Source organism: Andrographis paniculata, unplaced genomic scaffold (assembly GCF_009805555.1).
Source record: "Andrographis paniculata isolate CXL003 unplaced genomic scaffold, ASM980555v1 Contig62END, whole genome shotgun sequence".
Taxonomy (NCBI): Eukaryota; Viridiplantae; Streptophyta; class Magnoliopsida; order Lamiales; family Acanthaceae; genus Andrographis; species Andrographis paniculata.
Window position 1 is genome coordinate 4,243,890 of NW_026137598.1, and position 21,972 is coordinate 4,265,861.

Genomic DNA, 21,972 nt, shown 5'->3' on the forward strand with positions numbered 1-21,972 from the left:
CAGGATCTGGTTTTTGATAGGCTGATAGATTTCATTCAGTCCGGTCAAGAATTGAACAAGGTAATCCCTATCATAAATTCCTGCTAACATTTTGTTTGTCACATCTAACACTTGCCGCACTTACATTTAGCTCCAAGTTCAATTATGCGCAGCTCATCGATCAATTTTTCCAATTTGGTGTAATACATTGTTAGCATATCACTTCCCTGTTTGAGATCTGCTATTTAAGCTTGCAACAGGTTGATTAATACTCCATTGGCCTGGCGAAATTTTCCTTTGGCCCAAAGCCATAACTACCTAGTAAAATTAATATAAATGAAGTCTTCTTGCATGTTGGCGGAGATAGAGTTGCGAAGCCAAGATCTGATCATAGTATCACATACACGCCATTGATTGAATTCAAGTGTTCATTCAGGAGGTTTAACTAGGGTTTTATCTATGTACCCCCACTTCAGATTTTGTCATTAGAGTTATTTCTATATTAATATTCCAAGAAAGATAATTGGAGTTTAACTGATGTAGAGCCATATTTGGATGTTCTTCAGCACCCAAAAACAAGGTAGGGTTGGGAGAAGATCCATGGTTTGTGGTACCCTGTGAGCTGATGTTAGGGCTCTGATCAATTGGTATAGTAGCAGCCATATTAGATTCTCACTAATCAGGCACCACCAACGATTATTGCTCTGATACAATGATGAAACAAATAAAAATAAAATATAGCACAAAGCAAAAAAAGATGTAAAGAACATAGCACAAAACACGCCTATGAAATTAATCAATTTTTATTTATTGAATAAAAGAAAGAATACATAGATTATATATACTTTAGACTAATCTATTCTAAGCCGGCGAATCAAATCTATGAAATCTAACAAATTAATAAACAAATAAGAGTTTGTTAGGGAGGAAGTGAGGACCACTAAAATAGTGATCTTATGTACAATGGTGCACTATACCAATCCATCACCCCAGGTAGGTCTGTTGCATATAATGTATATCAAGATAAGCTGTCATGATCTCATCCATTGTCAACAATTTTGAGTGGGCGAAAAAATTAAACTTTAATTTATAACATTATTTTTTAGAGTATGTTACTTGAGAAAAATAGATACATAATTAAGTTAGAATTAAACTCAAAATGTAAATACAGTCAAAATTACGTCACTGTTTTTTTTTAATCATCTCTAGACTTATGCATAATATACATATAATAAACAATTATAAACAATTTTATCTATTTTATAGTTGAAAACATAAACTTCATGATAAATATCAAAGCCATTGATCAAAGAACGAACACAAACAGATTGTTTGTCACCAAATAATAATGATAAGTAGAATTCGTCCTGTACACAACAAATAAACACAGACAAGAAGAAGAGAGGATGAAGAAAAAGGCAAAAACCTGATCCAATATTGTATTTGAAAAGCTCTCTCTCTCAACAACACACCACCCGCCATTGAAGACTTGCACTCTATCTCCATCTCTATCTATCTATGTATCTATGTGTATGTACACTTGCCATTCCGACAACATTCCTCCTAATTAAACGGGTCGCTCCAGCACCGGTCTTCCTCCCTCGCCTTCTTCCATCTTCTTTCGAAAACCAACATTTCCTCGTGCGATCTTCTGCGCACCTATTTAATCGAATCGAATCGAGCAATTTTAGATATACAGACACTATTTAGTATTACAAAGGAAGGAAGTCGACTATTTCAAACTTACTGCTGATCTGTTGTCGACTTCGTACATGTCAGCTGTCTGAAAGCCGGAACAAGTTTTCAGTTAGTTTGTAAGAACTAGGAAAGTATGGTAGACAATCTCGGATCATTTCATACCCGGGATTGTAACTCTGATAAGTTGTTTGAATGCAACGATTTACTCGAGAATCCTCCGAGCGTAGGAAGCCCCAAATGAACAATGTACTCCTCGTCAACCACGCCAACTTTCGCCGTCCGATCGCCCTGTTATTTAAATTCGACGTTCCCGCCGCATCAAGAAGACGATAATACAAAGTAGAGATGTAATTTGCCGGAAACTTGCCTGCGCGCAATAGCCGAGTTGCAAATCGAGACCCCAAGCATGAATCAAGTCATTCTGCAGTCGAGCATAATACAAAAGTGAAATAATTTCATTTTCGAATTAATTGAAACGCATAAATGAGATCGAGATCAAACAATTCGGGATCTTAGCAGTTTCCAAGGTCGGCAAAGTACCTGGATCATGTACCAAGCACAACGCCACGCCATTTTTGAGAATACCGGAGCCATAAGTTCTACCCAACTGCAAGAAATGTAATATCATCGGTAACGTAAGCATAGAAAGTGACGACTAAAGTGAAAAGGTTCCGAGAGCTGTGTTTACCCAACACACGGCGGGGACATGCTCTTCCCGTCGCACTTTCCGCTGCCTTTGAACTTGTAGTATCTCCTATTTCAACACCAAATATTCAAAAATTTTATTCATTCATTAACAAATTAAAAATTATAAAAAGTTATCGACCATGTCACAAATCACGCGAATACATTGGTTTTATCCTATCGGGCATTCTTTGGTGTTTTTTTATGTTGTTTTTTAACCTAACCTGTGAACCCTCGAATGTTCCCGGCGAACAGTAATCGGATGATACACGGCAGATTTACTTGGATTGAGAGCCGGCTGTGAAATTTCGAGTCCTTCTTCCTTGACAATGGATAAATATCTGTGGCAAAGACGTGTGTATATATATATATATATGTATGATAAGGTATAGAAATCTAAGGATATCGTTTTTAACTAATCGACACATCGCGGACGAAGCATGCGAGATTCGTACCTTTGTGGATGAAAATTCTCAACTCCGAGGTCCTCATCCCACAGAAATATATAGTCGTAATTGGCAATAATATCCGGATGCAAAAATCGTTTCGCAAACCACCTGCGGCAATTATCAATGGACGAGATCGTAAGTTCCAATACCATGGGTTGAAAAAATATACGAAGAACCAAAATGAAAAACAGAAGGCACCATTTTGTTTGGTTGCGGGCAGCAACATGAATGACTTGGTCACTCCATTCAAGGTCATGCCAACTGTCGACGACATTGTCGTAATGAAAAAGCATCACTGTAAAATTACTTTGAAGAAACTGCAGGAAGTCCCATGCTTTCGAATGTCAATGATTCCTTATCTCGTGAGTCTAAAGATACAATGCAATTCGATATGAACGAAAGAGCCGAATATACCTTCTTAACGATTTCGCTCACCAATCCTTTCTGTCCGATCCCGGCAGCAATGGCCAACAAACCCAATGTCGGCTTGGATTTTTTCTGAAAGCGAAACATTACATAGAATTTATCAAATGATCATCACATTTCCCAAATAGAGAAGTCATTCTTTGTACTCCCTCCATCCTACTAAAAAATAATAATGATATTTTAATGTAAAAATAGGATAGGTTAAAAATAAAGTGAAATACTATAAAAAAAAAAAAAAATTATTAAAAATTTGATAAAAAGATGATGTGATAAGTAGGAAAAGTAATGACATACTACCTTAATCCTACTCTAAGGTAGTACAAATTAAGGAAAAAAATGACAAAAATACTGTCTTTAATACTAAAAGAATGACATTTGTATAAAAAAATTATACAAATATAAGAATATTTTTAATGTCAAGTACAAAAATGCAAAAGATAAATGTAACTCTCAGAGGCGGATAGAGCGGGTATTATTTATTATTTGTTAAAGTAGTAATTATAAAATTAAAGTTGTTTACTACAAATAAAACATACATCTTCGGAAAGAGGTCCCCATAAAGGATGCATTTCCAAGTTTGAAATTTCGGAAATGATTCCTTCCGGTAAAGCTTCGGTCCCAATAGGCCTGCATTCATCCTACGCAGAAAAAAAACTCAATTTACGATAGAAAATCCACACGAGGAAGATGTATAAACTATACGAGGGCAAGAAATGACAAACATTGCATTTCTGGTGACGTGTATGGTTACTTCCCCTCGTGGCGTTTAATTGTGATTCCACAGGCAATACCTTCAATGGTAGATATCTAATAGGCATTCGATACTTTATTTTTTTTCTCAAGCCGACAAAAGCAATGTAACATTATGAAAAATGTACCTCATACTTTTCAGATTTCACGTGCTGTTGCCTTGTGCTGAGACCAAATCCCCTCGACAACTGCATTGAGCATACTCGGCTTCATCAATAAAAATACACTTTCATGCAACGAACAAGTAAATGAACAAATACCCTCATCGGATCTCTTTTCAGCCATTCGGTCCCGAGGAAGTAAACACTGCAAACCACAGATAACACGATCAAAAGGCTGCAGACGAATGACTTGCTTTTAGGGTCCGGCGAGAAATTAACCTGACAATGAGACAAAGCTGTAGTCATATGAACATCCAAATGCTACGAGATTGTCTCGAATATGGAACCATTAGAAATTATAAAGTAATCGATTTGCTTATATGAAGATTAAAGAACTAAAACCAGTTTGCACCTCCCGGATTCGATGAATATCATAGTGTCGAAAACTCGTCTCCTTAGCAATCTAAGATGTTTTTTCAATCGAGTACCTTTTCAAGCTTTCCTAAGGTTACCAACACATTGAATCAATTTACAACAATACTTCAAAATCAATTTGTTTTTTTCGTCATTTAAAATTAAAACTAATCAAATATTTATATAAATATTTCGTAATTTTAAAATTTTAATCTATTTATGTTTTCCAACTTATCATCTTCTTCCACCATGGCCAAAATTGGATCAAAAATCCGTGCCATTCCATTTAAAATATACTTTATTAAAAAAAATATTACGATCAAAAATATAGTTTAGATTCAAAACCTCATATTAAACATCTATTTAACATCCCATCAAACATCTAATTCATATTTAATTTTTTATTATTATTATTCCCAATACAATCCAAAATTCCAAAACATTTCCTAAATATACTCAACACACTCTTATACTTCCAACTTTATTTTTGCAAATATGTATTAAAAATTAAGTTCATCAAGCATTTTTTGATCCTAAATTACAACAAACATACACTAGAAAAAGATTTCAAAGTTTCACAACAACAAATCCAAAATCCAATCTAAGTGCAGAACAAGCAACTTCAATTCGATCAATTTGTGTGTAGAAACGAGACAAACACACAATCTCAATAACTTAAAAACAAAATTACAATACAGAACACTAAAGAAGAGATAACGAAGGGAGAGAGATAGTTACAGAATTGTACGAACTCATGGTCGCAGAAGTGAAGACGAGACGTATTCCCCCGAAAAAACTGCCTTTCGGCCGATGCTTTTGGTCTGATCAGAAAGAAAATACTAAAAGTTGGACAGTGGACAGCGGAAAAGGGCAACGAATAAAGGATGGATGTTAGGAAGCAAACCCAAACCGAAAAGGAATACCTCAAAGTAGAGCAGAGCAGAGCAGAGCAGAGCAATAAAGGTATCTTCCTTTCCTTTCCTTGTTCCTTCAAACGACGTCGTTTTCGTTTACCACCAGAAGCGGCGCCGTCGGCCACCGCCGTTCCAACTCCGATCGTTCGGTGGCTCGCTTTAATTGCGGGTTCTCGATTAGTGCGCAGATGATTTCAAATCTTGGGGAAATGTAATGAACGTGTCGGAGTGGTGGTGCGCGCGTCCCTGCACTCGCGGGCCTATTCGAATTAGTTCACACTGAAAGGCGGTCAGACGTGGATGTGTGGGCCCATTTATTCTCGAAAACGTGTTTTCTATTTTTATTTTATTGCTATGTTTATTTATTTTTGTTTGTGTAATTATTTAAAAAAAAAAAAAAAAAATTGACATGAGATATGGGATGCACAGAAAAGCATCGTACCTGAAACATAAAAGCATCGTACCTGAAACATAGAGAATATTATTTAAATCAAATATTTTAATTACTCAAATTTTTATTAATAAAAAAATATTTTTAATATTTTTAAATAATTTAAATTGAATTAAAATAAAAAAAATTATATAAAAAATAACTAAAATTTCAATTAAATTATGGCAAATATTTCAAAACACGTCAAAATCAAAAATTCAATTTGATTCGATAACGGTTCAACTAGATTATTTTGTCTATTTTTATTTATAAGTATATATTTTTTTTTAATAAATATTATATTTTAATAATAATCGTCTACAAAATTATCGTGTGAGAATATTATATAGCATAAATAAATATAAAGGTGAGGATACAGAGGTGATATTTTTTTTATACATTTTTAGTATAATTAATATTTTATACTATCAAAAATTTTAAATATAAAATTCGTTTATTTAATATTTCAATTTAAAGTATTTTTTTTTAGTGAGAGGTATAAAAATATATATATCTGCAACATAAAAAATACTATTGTTCCGCAAAAAAATAATATTTGTTTTTTGTATATAATTTTTTTAATATTAGTATTATATTGATTGTATGATATAAAAGTAATGACAATTCGTATAATATATTAAAAATTGTAAAAGTATTAATTATGTTACGTAGATAATACAATTACTAAATTATAAAATTACTTTTTTTTTACATTAAAAAATTAAAAATAATAGTACCATTCTTATAGATAAAGAGAGTATTAAAATTTTGTATGAAATATTAATTTTTGTTAAAAGATAAAGATTCCACATAAGCTGCAACATATTTTTTTATTATTATTGTCATGCATACTTTACATTATTTTTTAAAAAAAAAAAAATTAAATAACTCACTTTATTATGTCACACTACTAATAAAAAAATAAATATATATTTCCCTATCTCATCATATCACCTTATTTTATTTTATTATATCCACCTAACTTTTCTTATCATAATCAAAATATTGCACCATGGGACAAAAAAGTATTATGTATATATTAAAAACCATATTAAAAAGATTTAATTGGAAAATCAAACCCATAATACTTACAAAAATAAAATACTAAATTCACCAAGTTATTTTCAATCACAATTTCTGATTAATATTATTAGAATATATGATATATATATATATATATATATAATTATTCAAGCAATTACATGTGTTTGTTTGGAGATTTGGATTTTGAGCTGGGATTTGAATAGTAAAAATTTTGAATTTGAATAGTTGTATGATGAGACATAAATAGGTGTTGATGTAATGTTTTGAATGTAAAATTGATTTTTAGTATAATATAAAAAATAAAAAATAAATATTTGATTTGATATTTTTGTGAAAAAAAATTAGATGAATAGTGTAAATCCAATCCAATCCTCCAAATACGCTATAATAATTAATACTTAATATTACTTTCTCCGTTATTATTCAAAAAGCTAATTTAAGTGTTATTTATCCTTAAATATAAGTCATTTCTTTTACAGTATTAATATAAATCATTGTAATATTTATTAATTATTTTAATATATTTTTAATGACTTATAAATTTACTTTTATAATTTAAATAATTATTAATTTTTATATATACAGTATATTTTTTGTTACATGAACTTTTTATAAATAATGAATATATTAAAATTGTTATACAATATATAACAAAATATAAAATTACTACTACTAATAAAATATAATATATAGATATTGCAATATATATAGATATGTAATAAAATATGTATATATATATATATATAATATAGAGAGAGAGGGAGAGTAAATGAAGATGCTGGGTGGAGACGTGAGAGAGAGAGTAAAGGCAGTATCCTTTCTTATTTCTTATGGCATATTTATAGCAAATTACATTGATATTAGTCATTATAATTGATGACTTAGCAATATCATTGCATGATACACACAAATAAAAAAAATATGAGTCATAGCAAGAATAACTTTATTTGAAATTATAAATTTAATATAAATAAATAAATTGATTAAATATTAACTTAATAAAAATATATATTTATATTTTACACAATATCTAATGAAAAAAAAAAAGTTTATATTTTTTAAAATAAAAATACATTAATTTTTCATAAAATATTTTTAAAATAACAAAAATAAATTTTCATAATTTTCAATAAATAATAATAAAATATTTTTAAAAAATCCTGTACACCAAAAAACACACAACTAAATATTTTAAAAGCACAGTACATGTCTTTAATTGTTTTTTTAAACAAGTATTTTTCCAACTAACTAAATCCGCTAGTCAAATCAACTAACATCTAATCAAATAAACTAACAGCAAAATCAGCATAAAATTTAATTATGCTGAATGAGTGAATTCAACATTTGATCAATTTTTCATTTTCGCTTCGTTCCAAAACAAGAGTATTATTTTCTAACTTAATAATTATACTACCCACTTAATATAATAAATACAGTTCCAATACATATATTACACAAATATTTAGTCGTGCAAAAAGCAATCGTTACTCTCTTTACAAAGGGAAAGAGAGTTATTTTTTAAATTAGCACTATATTTTCCTATATTTAATATATATAAAAAAATACCTAAAATTGAAAATTCAAAACAAACCCACTCTAAATTTGAAATTGCCATAATAATAAGAATAATATCCAAAGATGGGAGAATCATTTGCATTAATTTCTAGTAACTATGGAGCCATTGCGTCTACAAAAATATACTTCCTCACTCCATCCTAACCCAATTCAAATGTATCCATTTTATATATTTTAGCAAAAATATTTTTACTTCAATAAAATATATTTTTACAAACAATGCTTCTGCAAAATAAATGAATTTAAAGACAAAATTATCATCTCTCTAGTGTACTATTACCTATAAAATACTTGCATACTAAAATTCACCTCAAATAAACAAATGGATACATAGATCTAGGACAGAGAAAGTACTATTTACTAGTAGTACAAAACATCACATTTATATTAAAACTAACTTAAATCAAAACCAAGTAAACAATTTAATATGCATTTCCTATATCAAATATTAGCATAAGATATGCTGTACAAATAAAAAGAACAGACGAGTAGTTTATGTAGACATCTAACAAAAATCACAAACCTTAATTCTAATAGCAGAAGATATACCACATGACATATTAGCAATTGAGCCAAGCCAACAATATGTCATAATAATAAAATTTGGGCAAGACTGGATCGATTAAAGCTCCCAAAAGATACACTGTAAATAATTCAGACAAGCCACCGTAATGTTTTACATTATGAATGAGAGAAATAGATAGATAGGTGTCCTAAATTGCACAAAACCAATAGCATCGCCAGTCATCATAAACTACAAAAGTTCCCTGCTGCTGGCATTCGACATGCAGCAGGAATATGATGTTATTATTAATCACTCATATTTTAATGCCAAAAGATAAAAGAATTGCCAACGGAATAATCAGTACCGTGTCTCTTGATAGGAATAGACTGTTGTAAAATAGTGTTCAAGCAGTTGCATCCTTGAGATATGCAATTAGATCTGCCCGGTCTTGGGGTTTCTTCAGCCCCGGGAAGACCATCTTGGTTCCAGGTATGTACTGCAGCAGCAAAAACACCCAACGTCAGACATCATGAATGCTACCAATTCGACAATGGATTGGAATAAACTACCATGGCAAATAATCGCATGAAATATAATTGGTTAATTGGAAAAAGGAAAGCAATGAGGTAGTCAATTATATATGCAAGTGTTCATGCTCAAATGATCTTGTGTTTCGTTAGGAGTTTTAATTTTGAATAATAAAAATTTTGAATTTGAATAGTTGTATGATGTGATATATATAAATATTGATGTGATATTTTTAATGTAAGATTAATTTTTAGTATAATATAAAAAATAAAAAATAAGTGTTTGACTTGATATTGGAGGGGCTCCCAACCAAACACATTTACACAGGTTTAAACTATTTAAAGTAGGAACGAAGTTAAAGAATAATAAATAAAGAATAGAGAAAAAAAAAAAAAACAGAAGGACAAAGAAGACTTCTATTTAGTTTGGGTGACATTCACATCATTACTTTTAAAACAATAAAAATAAAATACACAAACGGAAAAGTTTGGGGAACACATATCTAGTTAACTAGTCGTGCTTAGGATTGATAATAGTTAAATCAATGTTTCATTTTAAAAACAAAACTTATGACCAATGAAATAGGTAGATTCTTGATCTCAAGAAAATCATGCAATTCCACCAACCAAAATTGGGCCTAACCATGAAATCTTATTCACGATGTTCAAAGCTGTCTAACAAAATGGGTATTCAAGCATTCAAATACATTGCAGCCATACCTTCTTAGGATTGAGCAGGTAATCATAGAGCGTTTTCTCTTCCCATATAACAGCCATGCTCTTGTTGGCAGCTGAGTAAGAATACCCAGCTGTTGTGCCAGATTGCCTTCCAAAAAGGCCATTCAAGTTGGGACCTAGACAATTCAAAGGTATATCTTTAAAACATACAGATTACAAAACTAAAAAGGAGATGCCTATACTAAGGTTAGTATGTGACATGTTTCATGACGCAAATTATAATTCAATAGGACGCCGTAAATGAAAATACACAGGCTACAGCAATACACGAAACTAATAGTAAAAATCTGATTGGAAGCAGGTTGGCAGGTCAGGTCAAGAATTGGCTCACCCTCATAAAACATGTGAGTTGTCAAACCAAACCCAGCCTGCCAACCCGTGCTGGTTCACATGGCTGACCTAAACCAGACCCCTACTGCAAATCATTTATATTATATTTTAAAAAATTAATCAAACAAACATAATAGAATTTGATCATAATGCAATTGGAATTTACTATACATAGCTACAAATTGCCACATTTGAAAAGTATAGGACTGAGGTTAAATTATACAAGTATAAATGTGTAAGAACTTTGTTTGGTGGATCAACACGATTTTGACTAGCACCAAAGAAGCCTTAATACAAATCCATTAATTTTGCATTTGAGTCCAAAATTTCCCCCTCTTCTTCAGTGCTAACTTCTAAACCATACATCTCTTTTGCAGAAACATTTAATCTTAGGCTATAAGAAGGTTGACATGGTGAGAAGAAAATCCAATCCTAAATTGAAGTTCATTCGATCTTGAACTGGTAAAGCTTTCTCCATTAAATTTAAGGAATAAAAATACAGGCCAATCAACCACCCAAACAAGAAGCCAATAACCAAAAAAGTCAAGATCGAATCATCTTCACTCAACGAATTATTATCGGATCTAAACCAGTAAATAGCAAGTTAAGCTGTAGAATCAGACAAAAAGTAACAACCATGGCACAATAAAAGCATGTAATCACAACAAAAACATAAGAATCTAAAACCACGAAACATATTCAACTACACTGATTATCAAAAAACTACAAACACGCGATAAGAAATTCAACAAATCGTCCATCTATACATCAACACGTACACACATATCATATGCAATAAACCGCAAATCTAAGCAATAAACACATCACAAGTCGGAACGGGAAAATCCAGACGGATCAAAATCCAAAAACAACTCAAATAACAACAATCCAGTTTCGGAAAAGCACCTTGTTTATGGCCCGCTCCTTTGTCCACCGTATGGCACTGAGCGCACTTGGTTTTGAAGATCTTCTCACCAGATTTCGCATTCCCCGGAGGTGCCTCGTCGAACGACGCCATGGAAGGAAGCAGAATGGTCACGCCTAGGGTTTTCAGACCGCGTTGAACACTCGGCGTGGGAAAATGACCTAAGCTAGAAAGTTCTCTTACGCCAAACACACCTTTTGGTTTTAAGGAGAAGATGCCATATGGGCGGCGCTGAGATGAAATTCCAATTTTACCCCTCCGCGTAGAAATTCCAAATACTAGCGGCGGAAACGTAGACTACTTGGAATGACTTCAGACCTCTCAATAAATTAATGAATTAATTTAATTTTTATAGCGAGGTAGGTGGTGTTAAGGGCAAAATTACCATTTAACCCTCGCCATGGAATCGTAACGTAACGATTTATAGTATTGTAAAAAAGAACTTTTAAATAAAATGTTATAATAATAATAATAATAAATGGTCCATATCATTTATCATATTCATAAGCACATAATAAATGGCAAGTAACTTGTCGTTCAAGACAACCCTTTTTGCAATTGCATTGCACCCCAGCCAGCCATGGCTGGCATGTGCATTTATATTTTCAATATGTAACATTTATTGACTTAATTAATTAATTTTGACGTAATGTTCCATTCACTTGGTAATAAATTAAAATATATTTGGAAATGAATGATCGACGGTGTGAGATTGGACTTGTGACCGTCAACTTATAGGTTCAAATATCTGACATCTCAGGTCACCTGTCACATATGATTCGTTTACTGTGACTTGTCTGTCGGGCGTACTTTGTAGGGTAGTAAATTCGGTCGAGGTTTACTTGCACTTTTGGATAACGACTGCGGATTCCTCGTCATTATATATACATATGGATTCAAACATCTATCTTCTATCACATAAAATTTAAAATATTTTTTGCTGGCATAATTTGGTGACTATTAACTTCAATTAGAGCTTATTTGATGCATACTTGAAGAATAATAGTGATTGTGGTTTAAAAGAAAATATATTAAAAATAAGGTTTTATTATTATTTTTTTAAAGACTTATAGTAAGGCTCTTTTTAGATGGCAGATTTGGAAGTTTTTTGTTAGATTATTTTTTTATATATAATTTATTTGAATTGAAAAGTTTGTGTGGAGGTTTGAAATATATTTATATTGTAGTTTTGACGGTGTTTGGTTTTTATTTTATATACAAAGTATCGTTATTTAGTCTACAATTTTTATCGTTATTTAGTCTACAATTTTTAATAAAAAAATATTTTTTATATTCTGAATAAATATACTTTCTCCATTCCAATACAATACTCATGTTTATCATTTTTGTTCGTTCTAAAACAATAGTCTCGTTTCCATAAATAATCATATCACTGTAAACCTACTCTTACGTTTTCATTATTATTACACACTCACAAGGACAAAAAAATCTTTTTATCCGTACTTTTTACCCATTGCCAATATAATATCAATATTTCTTAAATCTCATGTCAAACACAACCCGTTTTAGGACGGAGAAAGTATATATTTATTTATGACACAAAATTTTAAAAATATTATTTTAATTATAATGAGTAATTAAGATAATATAAAAAAAATTATTTTATTTTTTTAATGAAAAATTAATGATATTATAGAAAATTAGAAGTATTTGTGTGAAATACTGAAGTAATAGTTACCAAAAGAATATATACATTAATGTGAAATACGAAAATGAAAAAATGTATATATTTAACACTAGATGAAAGAAGTATAATTGTTATTTTTTTTTATAAAATATTATATCGAAGTTTTATTAAAATTATAATTATACTTCAATCAAAACCAAACAAACCCTAATTTTTGTAGATATTTTGGATAGTTTTTTAATTTTTTTTTAATTGTAAATAATTTAAGGGTTTGTTTGTTTAGTGTTTGGTTTTATTTTTTATTTTTATTTTTTTTATATGAGATATAAGAAATTGTGTGTAATATTTCGAATATTTATTTTATAAGAAGATAAAATATACTCCCTTTCTATTTCAAAACATCATTTTTACTATTTTCTTTAGTTTCAGTTCAAAGTATCAATTTATATTCTAGATAAAGTAATTATACATTAATATTAAAATATCTTTAATTTTTACTTAAATTATATATACAGTACATAAAGTCAAATAACAAAAATATCAAAACTTTTTTACATGCTTTTATAAACCAATAAAATATTTTTATTTTTTAATCTATTACAAAATCTCAAATAACCCATTTAAAATAGATCCAAGGGAGTATATATTAAAAGTTGTATTTAAAAAATATTTGTACAAACAAACTCTAATAATTGATATTAATTAGTAATATGGAAATATTTTTTAATATAATAATATATTTTATAACAAATAAATTAAATTTGTAAACTATTATAATATTTTAAAAATATATCACAATGTAAATGTAGTTAATATAGATTATTTTGTAGGATATAAAAACTCAAAGATTAAAAGAGGAGAACTAGCAAATGAATATTAAATAAAATGTTTGAATAACAAAAAGAATATTCCCTCACTCCCAGATATCATGTCCAAGTTGTCGTTTCTGTCCGTCCCACATACCATGTTATTTTCTTTTTCTAAAAATAATTACACACTTTAATCTCATTTTAAATTTTTTAATTTTGTTTTAAATTTTAATTAAACTAATTAGTTATCTTAATTTTAATTTATAATTATTTATATTATAGAATAATTATTTTCAATAATATATTCTTAATTATCTACTAATTACACCCTCCTAAAATACCGTGTCTACACGGTATCTGAGACAGACGGAGAGAGTAATAAGCAAAAAAGAAAAATAAATAAAAGGAGCAACTACATTTTGAAAAGTAGATAGGATGGCAATGAATTTCATGGTTCACACTTTTGACTCCTTATTAGGTTATTAGATTTGTATGCTATTGGGTTTGATCTAATATATGAACAAATAAATTCTTTATATTAAATATGAACAATTGTATTTGTAATATTTAAAATAATATTTTATATTGAATTATTAATTTTTATAAAAAAAAATATATATTATATATATAATGTGTTAATGTATATGTATATTACACATTTTTTAAATAATATTTATAAAAAATTATACCATCAAAAAATACTAACCCATATTTTAAATCATTTAAATATATTTCTAATTATATATTAAATTATAAATTAAATACTAATTAAATAAATTACTTTCAAACCAACTTTAAATTTAAAACTCAACTAATAATCAAACACCCATCCCTTTATTTTTTCTTGTCAACTAATAATCAAACACCCATCCCTTCATTTTTTCTTGTAAAAATATACTTACTTCGTCCCACATATAAAGTCAGTAGTTTTATTTCGATTCATCGTATATAATCTGTCTTTAGAAAATAAATAAATAAATATATATATATATATATAAAGCAATAAAACAAAACAAAAAAAACCAAAAATTAGCAAATTCCTTATTAAAAATATATCCTAATTACCTTTACAAACACTTAAGAGAAAAAAAAAAAATAATAAAAAAAGAGTACAGTACACCACAAAAATGCTTCTTGTTTTCCCTCGGCCACAATTTATAACTTGCACGCACAAGCACGCCCGCTCTGTTCTTCATCCTCCGCATGGCTGCGTTTAATCATCGGCCACCCGACCCCGCGCGGCGGCGGCGATCCCGACGCCGGCGAGTTCTCGCTTGGGTTGAACAGACCCAGCTCCACAAACGCCGGACCCGACTCGTATTCCTTACCCTTCGTCACACGGAACGATATCGATCCGCGGTTCGGCGACGACCTCGAGCTGATCGCCGTGCTTTCCCCGGGACTCCGATTGGCTATCAAAGAGCTGGAGTCGCCCGCGGCTTCCACGTCGCCGCCGTTCGGAAAATTCCGCAAAGCTAACGAATCTGCGATCGGGAGGTACACGAGGATGCAGATCCCGACGCCGGCGCAGCACAAAAAGCAGAAGAAGGCCAAGAACACGGTAGCGTTGAACGCAGCCCGCTCGGGTTTGAAGAGAACCGATAAACCAAGCAGGACGACGCGTAACGGGAATATACCGGAAGTAGAAACGATCAACGCGTAGACTCGACGTTGAAGTCCGCGGTTAATAACCAGGCGGAGAACCCGGGCGCCGAGCCAGAACAGGTACACCGTTAGAACGACGGAGAATAGGCCGAGAAAGAGAGTGCTGAGCAGAGGATAAGTGCAGATGGCGTTACGAGCCTTCGTATCGGCAGCTGCTTCGACAAAATACAACGGGAGTTCCGGGAGGTGTTTATTCTTATAATACGGTCCGATCGAAATTACCATGATCTGAAAGACGAGCGTCGGGAGGCAGTAGAGGAGGACGTAACCGGTCGTTCTTACGTTCCGCTTCTCCGTTAAGGGTCCGCACCGTTGTAACGACGTACGAAGGAGAAATACGAGGGTGAGGAACAGGCACGGCTCGGCGAATCCGAGATTCGATACAATATAGCATTTGCAGATGTTCTCCTGCCATTGTAAGCTGAGGGCATCCAACGGTCCTCCCTTGCGACGGAATAGATTGAGACGAACGATTTCGCCAATGCCCCACCAGATCGAGAAGAAGATGTAGGCAATTCGGATGATCCAAGGGCCGTTAAAATAGCTGAGCTGATCGAGACTGTGGCTGTGGATCTGACTGCGGAAGTAGAACATATATACGACGCAGAGTAGACCGAGAAGGATCGAAATAGCAACCAGACAAATTGTCACCACACCGAGTGCATCGGCAACAAATCTCGTCAGGGGCATTACCCAATGCGCAGAAAGCGCGCATGCTCTCCGCTAGCATGTACAGAAAGTGAAGCCTCGGTTGGGTCCGGGATTCCACGGTGAGTGACTATTATTCATGGGGAGGAAGATGGGAAAGGCTCCGGTTAGTTCCAATTTGATCGAGAATAACCATTGGGGAGATTGTTTACATTAGGGCCCCCAGGCCCAAAGCAGTTGGGAAGTAAGATCCTTTCTTAAGTTTCCTGATCCTGGAATATACACAGCCCCTCTGAAGTTATGGATGATGATACAGAAGAGTTAGCTAGTTGAGACCTGCAGAAATCGACGACATTGGCCAAATCATTAGTTATGAGATAAGTATATTAATGTGTACGGAAAATGGCACATCGATAATTATTGCCAAAATGAATATGGTTTGCGAAGACCGGGATAGAAATGTAGGAAAAATGGTATTGCCAAAAATTGCATTATCATAGAAAGCAACAGAAATAGAGCATAAAAGATTCTAAACCTGTCGAAATGTGAAAAATAGAGACATGAAAAATAAGGATCACCCAGCAAAATTTTCATGAAACATTAACTATATCTGACATAATCAGGAGAAAGAAAAAAACGAGAACTGCAGCATAGATTCATTTGCAATGAGGGTAAAATCGTATGCTAATGTCAAACAATTAGGAAGTAATATGTGGTGAAACAATGGCAAGTAAACACAGCATCGAACAGAGCACAAACTGAATCCGGTAACAAATTAATTCTTACAAAGTACTACAGCTTCAGCAAGGCTATTATAGTGCATTTCAACAAGTCTGAATTTGGATCATAATAGAATAATTGCTTAAAAGAAAGTTGAGAAAGAAGAAGCACTTCTCAAAATAGTGTTTCTTCCACCAAATGTCGAATAAAGTGGACTCCATATATTAAGGAAAATCCGGATGAGTTTCATCCATCATTACCTTGCTCGGTAATAATGACCGAGTATAGTTAAAAACAAACTTACTACAGCACAGACTGTTAAAATATTAGCTTAGCTGCATGATACCAAAATCAGAAACTAGAGAAGAGATGCAGATTTTCAAAAAGACAATACCAATTTGAATTAATGTATGCAAGAACTCTCTCCATTAAAGCATGCCTCATCCAATTAGATTTGGGTAGTGAACAGACACCTTCTATGCAGCTACAGGCATACATGTTTCAAAATTAAACTTCCCAAGATCATTCAAATCTCTCCTGCAGCAATTACATCCAAACTCTCTAGTCGATTCCATGAGTTGTGCAGCCAATATTCTTAATAAATTTCAGATTGGTGATTCCATGGGATCCCCTGTTTTTACATAAGCAGAAAGTCTGTGATAATGTAACCCCACACATTACCAAGACAGATCAAACCTTACTATAATGGCATTACAGGATTCAGCTAAATAAGATTTAAGAGTAGATCAGAGCACTAGTATGTTTCCTCCTGTGAATGAATTTCACTTGTGCAGAAATCTTATCTAAATCCTATCAACTACAGATTTGAACAGTTTATGAGCTGAAACACCAAAAAACACTTTAGACTGCAAATAACGCAACAGGTTTTAACTAATCTTATCAATTAAAGTCTACTTAAATCCATGAAAACAAAGCAGGTAAAACAACATAGCACGAGAATTGTTTTCTCCAGCATAAAAACAAAAAACAAATTCGAAAATTCAAAAATTCAAAAATCAAACCTAGTCGGAAACAAGGACGGATGGATACCAACAAAACACTGGTAAAAAAACACACATGCAAAGCGGTTCTCAAAACAAATGACAACAGACAAGAAGAACAATTATCCGAAACAAAAGAGGCAAACCAAAATATCTCCAACGCCTTCCCAAAATCCGCACATTAACACAAAGCAAATGCAACACCAGAAAACCACGAGCCTTAATTCACACCAAAATAATTAAATTAAATCAATCGAATGATAAAACACGAGATCCGGAGAAACCTTACGGTGTCGATCCGGCCAGCAGAAGATACGAATCTGAAAATCCAGTGAAGAAACCGGTTGCGATGGAGAGAACGATTCACACCAACAAAGAAAACCAAACCAGGGAGAGAAGTTTCAAGTGTGTGTGTGCGTGAGAGAGAGAAACAACGTAAGGTAAGGAGGAGTAGTCTTTGTAAGAGAGAGAGTGGGACTTTGTTGCTGACAACCTGTCGCCAGCCAATAACCCAAAACTCATAATAATTACACCGAATAATAATAATAATAATAATAATAATAATAATAAATACATACGTATATATGAAAACTCGATATTAGCCTCTGAGTATTATTTATTCAAACAATTAAGCACCTTACAAATATTTACTGTTTACATGTCCGGTACATTCTGGTGATACGAGAGTTGGACTATCGGTTCTGAAATTTAGAAGATGTATGATTAATAAATAATAAAAATATATTAGTAAAATTAATTAGAGAAAAATTATTTTTAGTCTCATTTAATATTATAATTATTAATTTTGGTCTAATTTATTATTATTATTTCTTTTTATCAATGTTGGTCTCATTTAAACGATAATTTATCAATTTTAGTCTCAAGATGGTTGACTGGGACTGAACACGGCCGCGTTTGCTTGAACATGACCGTGTTGGATGACTCAGAAGGTGACTGGGCGTCCTAGGCACCCAACACAGCCGTGTTGATTACCCTGCACTGCACTTCTGAACACGGCCGCGTTCCTGTCCGTGTTCTCAATACAGTCACGTTTCTACTCATATTCTCAACGCAACCATGTTTCTGTCTATGTTCTCAACACAACCATGTTCTAGTTCATGTTCACGACGATATTCTCAACACAACCATATTTTAGGTCATGTTCATGACCATGTTTTTAATATAATTATATTGTAGGTCATGTTTATTATTATTTTCACTTCTTAGTTAAAATTATTTGGTATATATATTTTTAATTCAATAAAAGTATTTTTTACAATTATTTCATCGTATAAAAAATAATCAATTTTTAATATTTTAAAAAATAATTGAAAAAAAATCAAAATAATAATATATTAAAAAAATTTATATTTTTTTTTGAAATTATTTTTTTAAATGTTAAAAATTGATTATTTTTTATATGATGAAATAATTGTAAAAAATATTTTTGTTGAATTATAAATATATATACCAAATAATTTTAACTAAGAAGTGAAAATAATAATAAACATAACCTATAATATGATTATATTGAAAACATGGTAGTGAACATGACCTAAAACATTATTGTGTTGAGAACATTGTTGTGTTAAGAACATGGGCAGGAACATGGTTGTGTTGAGAACACGAGCAGGAACACGGCCGTGTTCAGAAGTGCAGTGCAGGGTAATCAACACGGCCGTGTTGAGCCCTACATAGCCGTGTTGGCTGCCTGAGACGCTCAGTCACCTTCTGAGTCATCCAACACGGTCGTGTTCAAGCTAACACGGCCGTGTTCAGTCCCAATCAACCATCTATGGACTAAAATTGATAAATTTTCGTTTGAGTAAGACCAAATATGATTAAAAAAAATAATAAAATTAAATTAAATTAAATGGAACCAAAATTGATAATTATGATATTGAATGAGACCAAAAATAATTTTTTCTCAATTAATTACAATAGTTTTGATTTTAAGGTTATATTTCTTTCTCATTTTGTTCAATTTTAAGGTTTTAAAACTTGAAATACTTGTCATGTTTGTGTTGGGACTAAAATTATTTCACCGTTTTTATAATTTTTATGTTAATATGGGTAATGAGTTTTTAGATTGGGTGTTAAAGTGACATACATTGGGTTATAGTTAATTTTATATTAGTTGTCAAGTTTTTGCGGACAAATATCATCGATACCCATAATGTACATTTATAGATTTGAATATGTCATACTTATTTAATACATCTTAGTTGATTTGGATATGTTTGTGCTTTTGTATTGAGTGTAAAAATGTTATTTAATGTTTTTAAAAAAAATTATCGTTGTTTTGTATGAGTGTAGTTTTTCCACAATGGATATAAGCACACATGTGGATTTATATTTGTAAATGGATGATTACATCTCATCTAAGAGCTCCATAACACAGTATCAGACAGGTAGAAATTTATAATTTCTAAAGATTGACAAATACCAAATGTATTTTAGATCACTTTTTGATATATGCGTCCAAGTTCAGGGCTAAATGCACCAATTGTGAAGTTTTGGCATAGTGACCATGTCTATATTTGAAGAAAAAATTTACGTTTTTTATGTGATAATTATGTTTTGAATATATTCAAAGTGCATTACGAGAAAAATGTTATAAGTGTGTACGTTGATGATAAGACTTTGCCAATAATGATTTTTGACTCATGTGATCAGAAAATTAGACGGGGTATCAGCATTTGATGCATGAATGGCATGGGGATTGAGGTGGCAATGGTTGTGAAGTGGGTGGCAAAAATATTTCTGCCGAGGAGGTTGAAAGACAGCATGATCCAATGGGTATTAAGTTGGATGAGTAGGATGACATTATGATTACAAAAGAGATGTGTGTGACTAAAATAGAACTGTTCAATGATGAAATGAATAAGAACATGACTAGGGGTTTTGATCTAAGGGAGGAATGGTCTACAAAAAAGGAAAGAGTATTTCCACGTCCGATTTTGATGGAGACCTAATGAATGAGGATACTATGATTACATACCGCAACGTATGGTGGATAGACAAAAATTTGAACATATGTCCATAGTGTGTGAACCAAATAATGAATATGTCTTCAATGCATGATGATGTTGGTTTTGACTTTGCATTCACTAACAGTACAAATTTTGAGAGCTCTAGTATAATAGACTTCGAACGAGGAATGGTAAAGGTGAGCGTTCATTTTCCCAAATAACGAACATCTAAATATGCAGGCTATTTTACCATTAAATATTTATTTTTTATTGCCATATAATATAGATAGAGATGAGGATAATCCACATGTTGCAGAATACGACTTTAAAAACAAATACTATAGTCCTCCGAATGAGGAAGCAAAACACGTACGAATAAAGAATCTAAAAAAAAATGGCATAATAATCAGATCAACGGTTTATCACATACACTATATATCTCATAAACTTTCATTACCAATTAATACTATTATATCGACTAGCTCACTACACATCACGTACAAAATATAATCATAATGGTCTATTCAATTCAAGCACTTAGTCAAATAGTCTATTCATTTCAAGTGTGCATAACTTAACATTTTACCTTAATCGTAGACCTATCCCGCCAGATAAAAATAAAGCATAATTTCAAGCCGGGCGGGACCTTCGGACAATCTTAAACCACAATCAAGCCAAGAACATCAACAACAATGCTAAAAATAATCACAAATATAGCTCCCAAACGATCTCAACTCGATCCAACAACTACAAATAATATTCACAAGGCTTCGGGGTACTTTGACAAATAATTTTTAACTCAAAAGTCATTCAACAAGGCTTGAAAATCAAGGCATGGGTCATACAAAGTTGATTTTATAATTTTAAAATCTCAAATCGTATAATTAATATCCAATTGCAATAATATGTTAAAAGCTCCATCAATCAACACCTCCAACACACTAATTGAAGTTTGAAACCCTAATTTGGAGAAATAATTTGGCGGAAAAAATACAATTTAATATAATTTCACAAAATTGA

At 31.8% G+C, this 21,972-nt stretch overlaps 3 protein-coding genes across 20 annotated transcripts; all 3 read right to left on the reverse strand.

Moving 5' to 3' along the window:
• Positions 1-1,259: 1,259 nt before the first annotated feature.
• On the reverse strand, positions 1,260-5,490 carry LOC127260813 (uncharacterized). 9 transcript variants are annotated; one of them, XM_051288758.1, is made up of 17 exons: positions 5,425-5,483; positions 5,240-5,322; positions 4,367-4,383; positions 4,247-4,292; positions 4,122-4,174; positions 3,959-4,043; positions 3,773-3,874; positions 3,225-3,308; positions 3,009-3,127; positions 2,817-2,918; positions 2,586-2,702; positions 2,366-2,431; positions 2,218-2,284; positions 2,045-2,098; positions 1,840-1,965; positions 1,727-1,762; positions 1,260-1,638 (listed from the first exon to the last, which is right to left on the reverse strand). In XM_051288758.1, the coding sequence occupies exons 2-17, from the start codon at positions 5,255-5,257 to the stop codon at positions 1,543-1,545; spliced, it is 1,188 nt and encodes a 395-aa protein (XP_051144715.1). In that variant the 5' UTR covers positions 5,258-5,322; positions 5,425-5,483; the 3' UTR covers positions 1,260-1,542. The 9 variants fall into 9 exon arrangements, with proteins under 9 accessions (XP_051144715.1, XP_051144716.1, XP_051144712.1 ...); XM_051288759.1 differs by having other exon boundaries at positions 5,240-5,340; positions 5,425-5,456; XM_051288755.1 differs by lacking the exon at positions 4,367-4,383 and having other exon boundaries at positions 4,247-4,366; positions 5,425-5,490.
• On the reverse strand, positions 3,773-11,671 carry LOC127260814 (cytochrome c). Of its 6 annotated transcripts, none has more exons than XR_007840812.1 (10): positions 11,471-11,671; positions 10,217-10,350; positions 9,334-9,465; positions 5,858-5,879; positions 5,425-5,661; positions 5,254-5,322; positions 4,247-4,366; positions 4,122-4,174; positions 3,959-4,027; positions 3,773-3,874 (listed from the first exon to the last, which is right to left on the reverse strand). XR_007840812.1 is itself a non-coding variant. In XM_051288764.1 (3 exons), the coding sequence occupies exons 1-3, from the start codon at positions 11,580-11,582 to the stop codon at positions 9,373-9,375; spliced, it is 339 nt and encodes a 112-aa protein (XP_051144721.1). In that variant the 5' UTR covers positions 11,583-11,670; the 3' UTR covers positions 9,056-9,372. The 6 variants fall into 6 exon arrangements, 1 of the variants encoding a protein (XP_051144721.1); XR_007840814.1 differs by having other exon boundaries at positions 5,425-5,675; XR_007840811.1 differs by having other exon boundaries at positions 5,425-5,694.
• Positions 11,672-14,965: 3,294 nt separating this feature from the next.
• Positions 14,966-18,455, reverse strand: LOC127261142 (uncharacterized). 5 transcript variants are annotated; one of them, XM_051289358.1, is made up of 3 exons: positions 18,270-18,455; positions 17,453-17,610; positions 14,966-16,595 (listed from the first exon to the last, which is right to left on the reverse strand). In XM_051289358.1, the coding sequence occupies exon 3, from the start codon at positions 16,299-16,301 to the stop codon at positions 15,102-15,104; it is 1,200 nt and encodes a 399-aa protein (XP_051145315.1). In that variant the 5' UTR covers positions 16,302-16,595; positions 17,453-17,610; positions 18,270-18,455; the 3' UTR covers positions 14,966-15,101. The 5 variants fall into 5 exon arrangements, with proteins under 5 accessions (XP_051145315.1, XP_051145312.1, XP_051145313.1 ...); XM_051289355.1 differs by having other exon boundaries at positions 17,374-17,610; XM_051289356.1 differs by having other exon boundaries at positions 17,374-17,610; positions 18,265-18,455.
• Between the last annotated feature and the right edge of the window lie 3,517 nt (positions 18,456-21,972).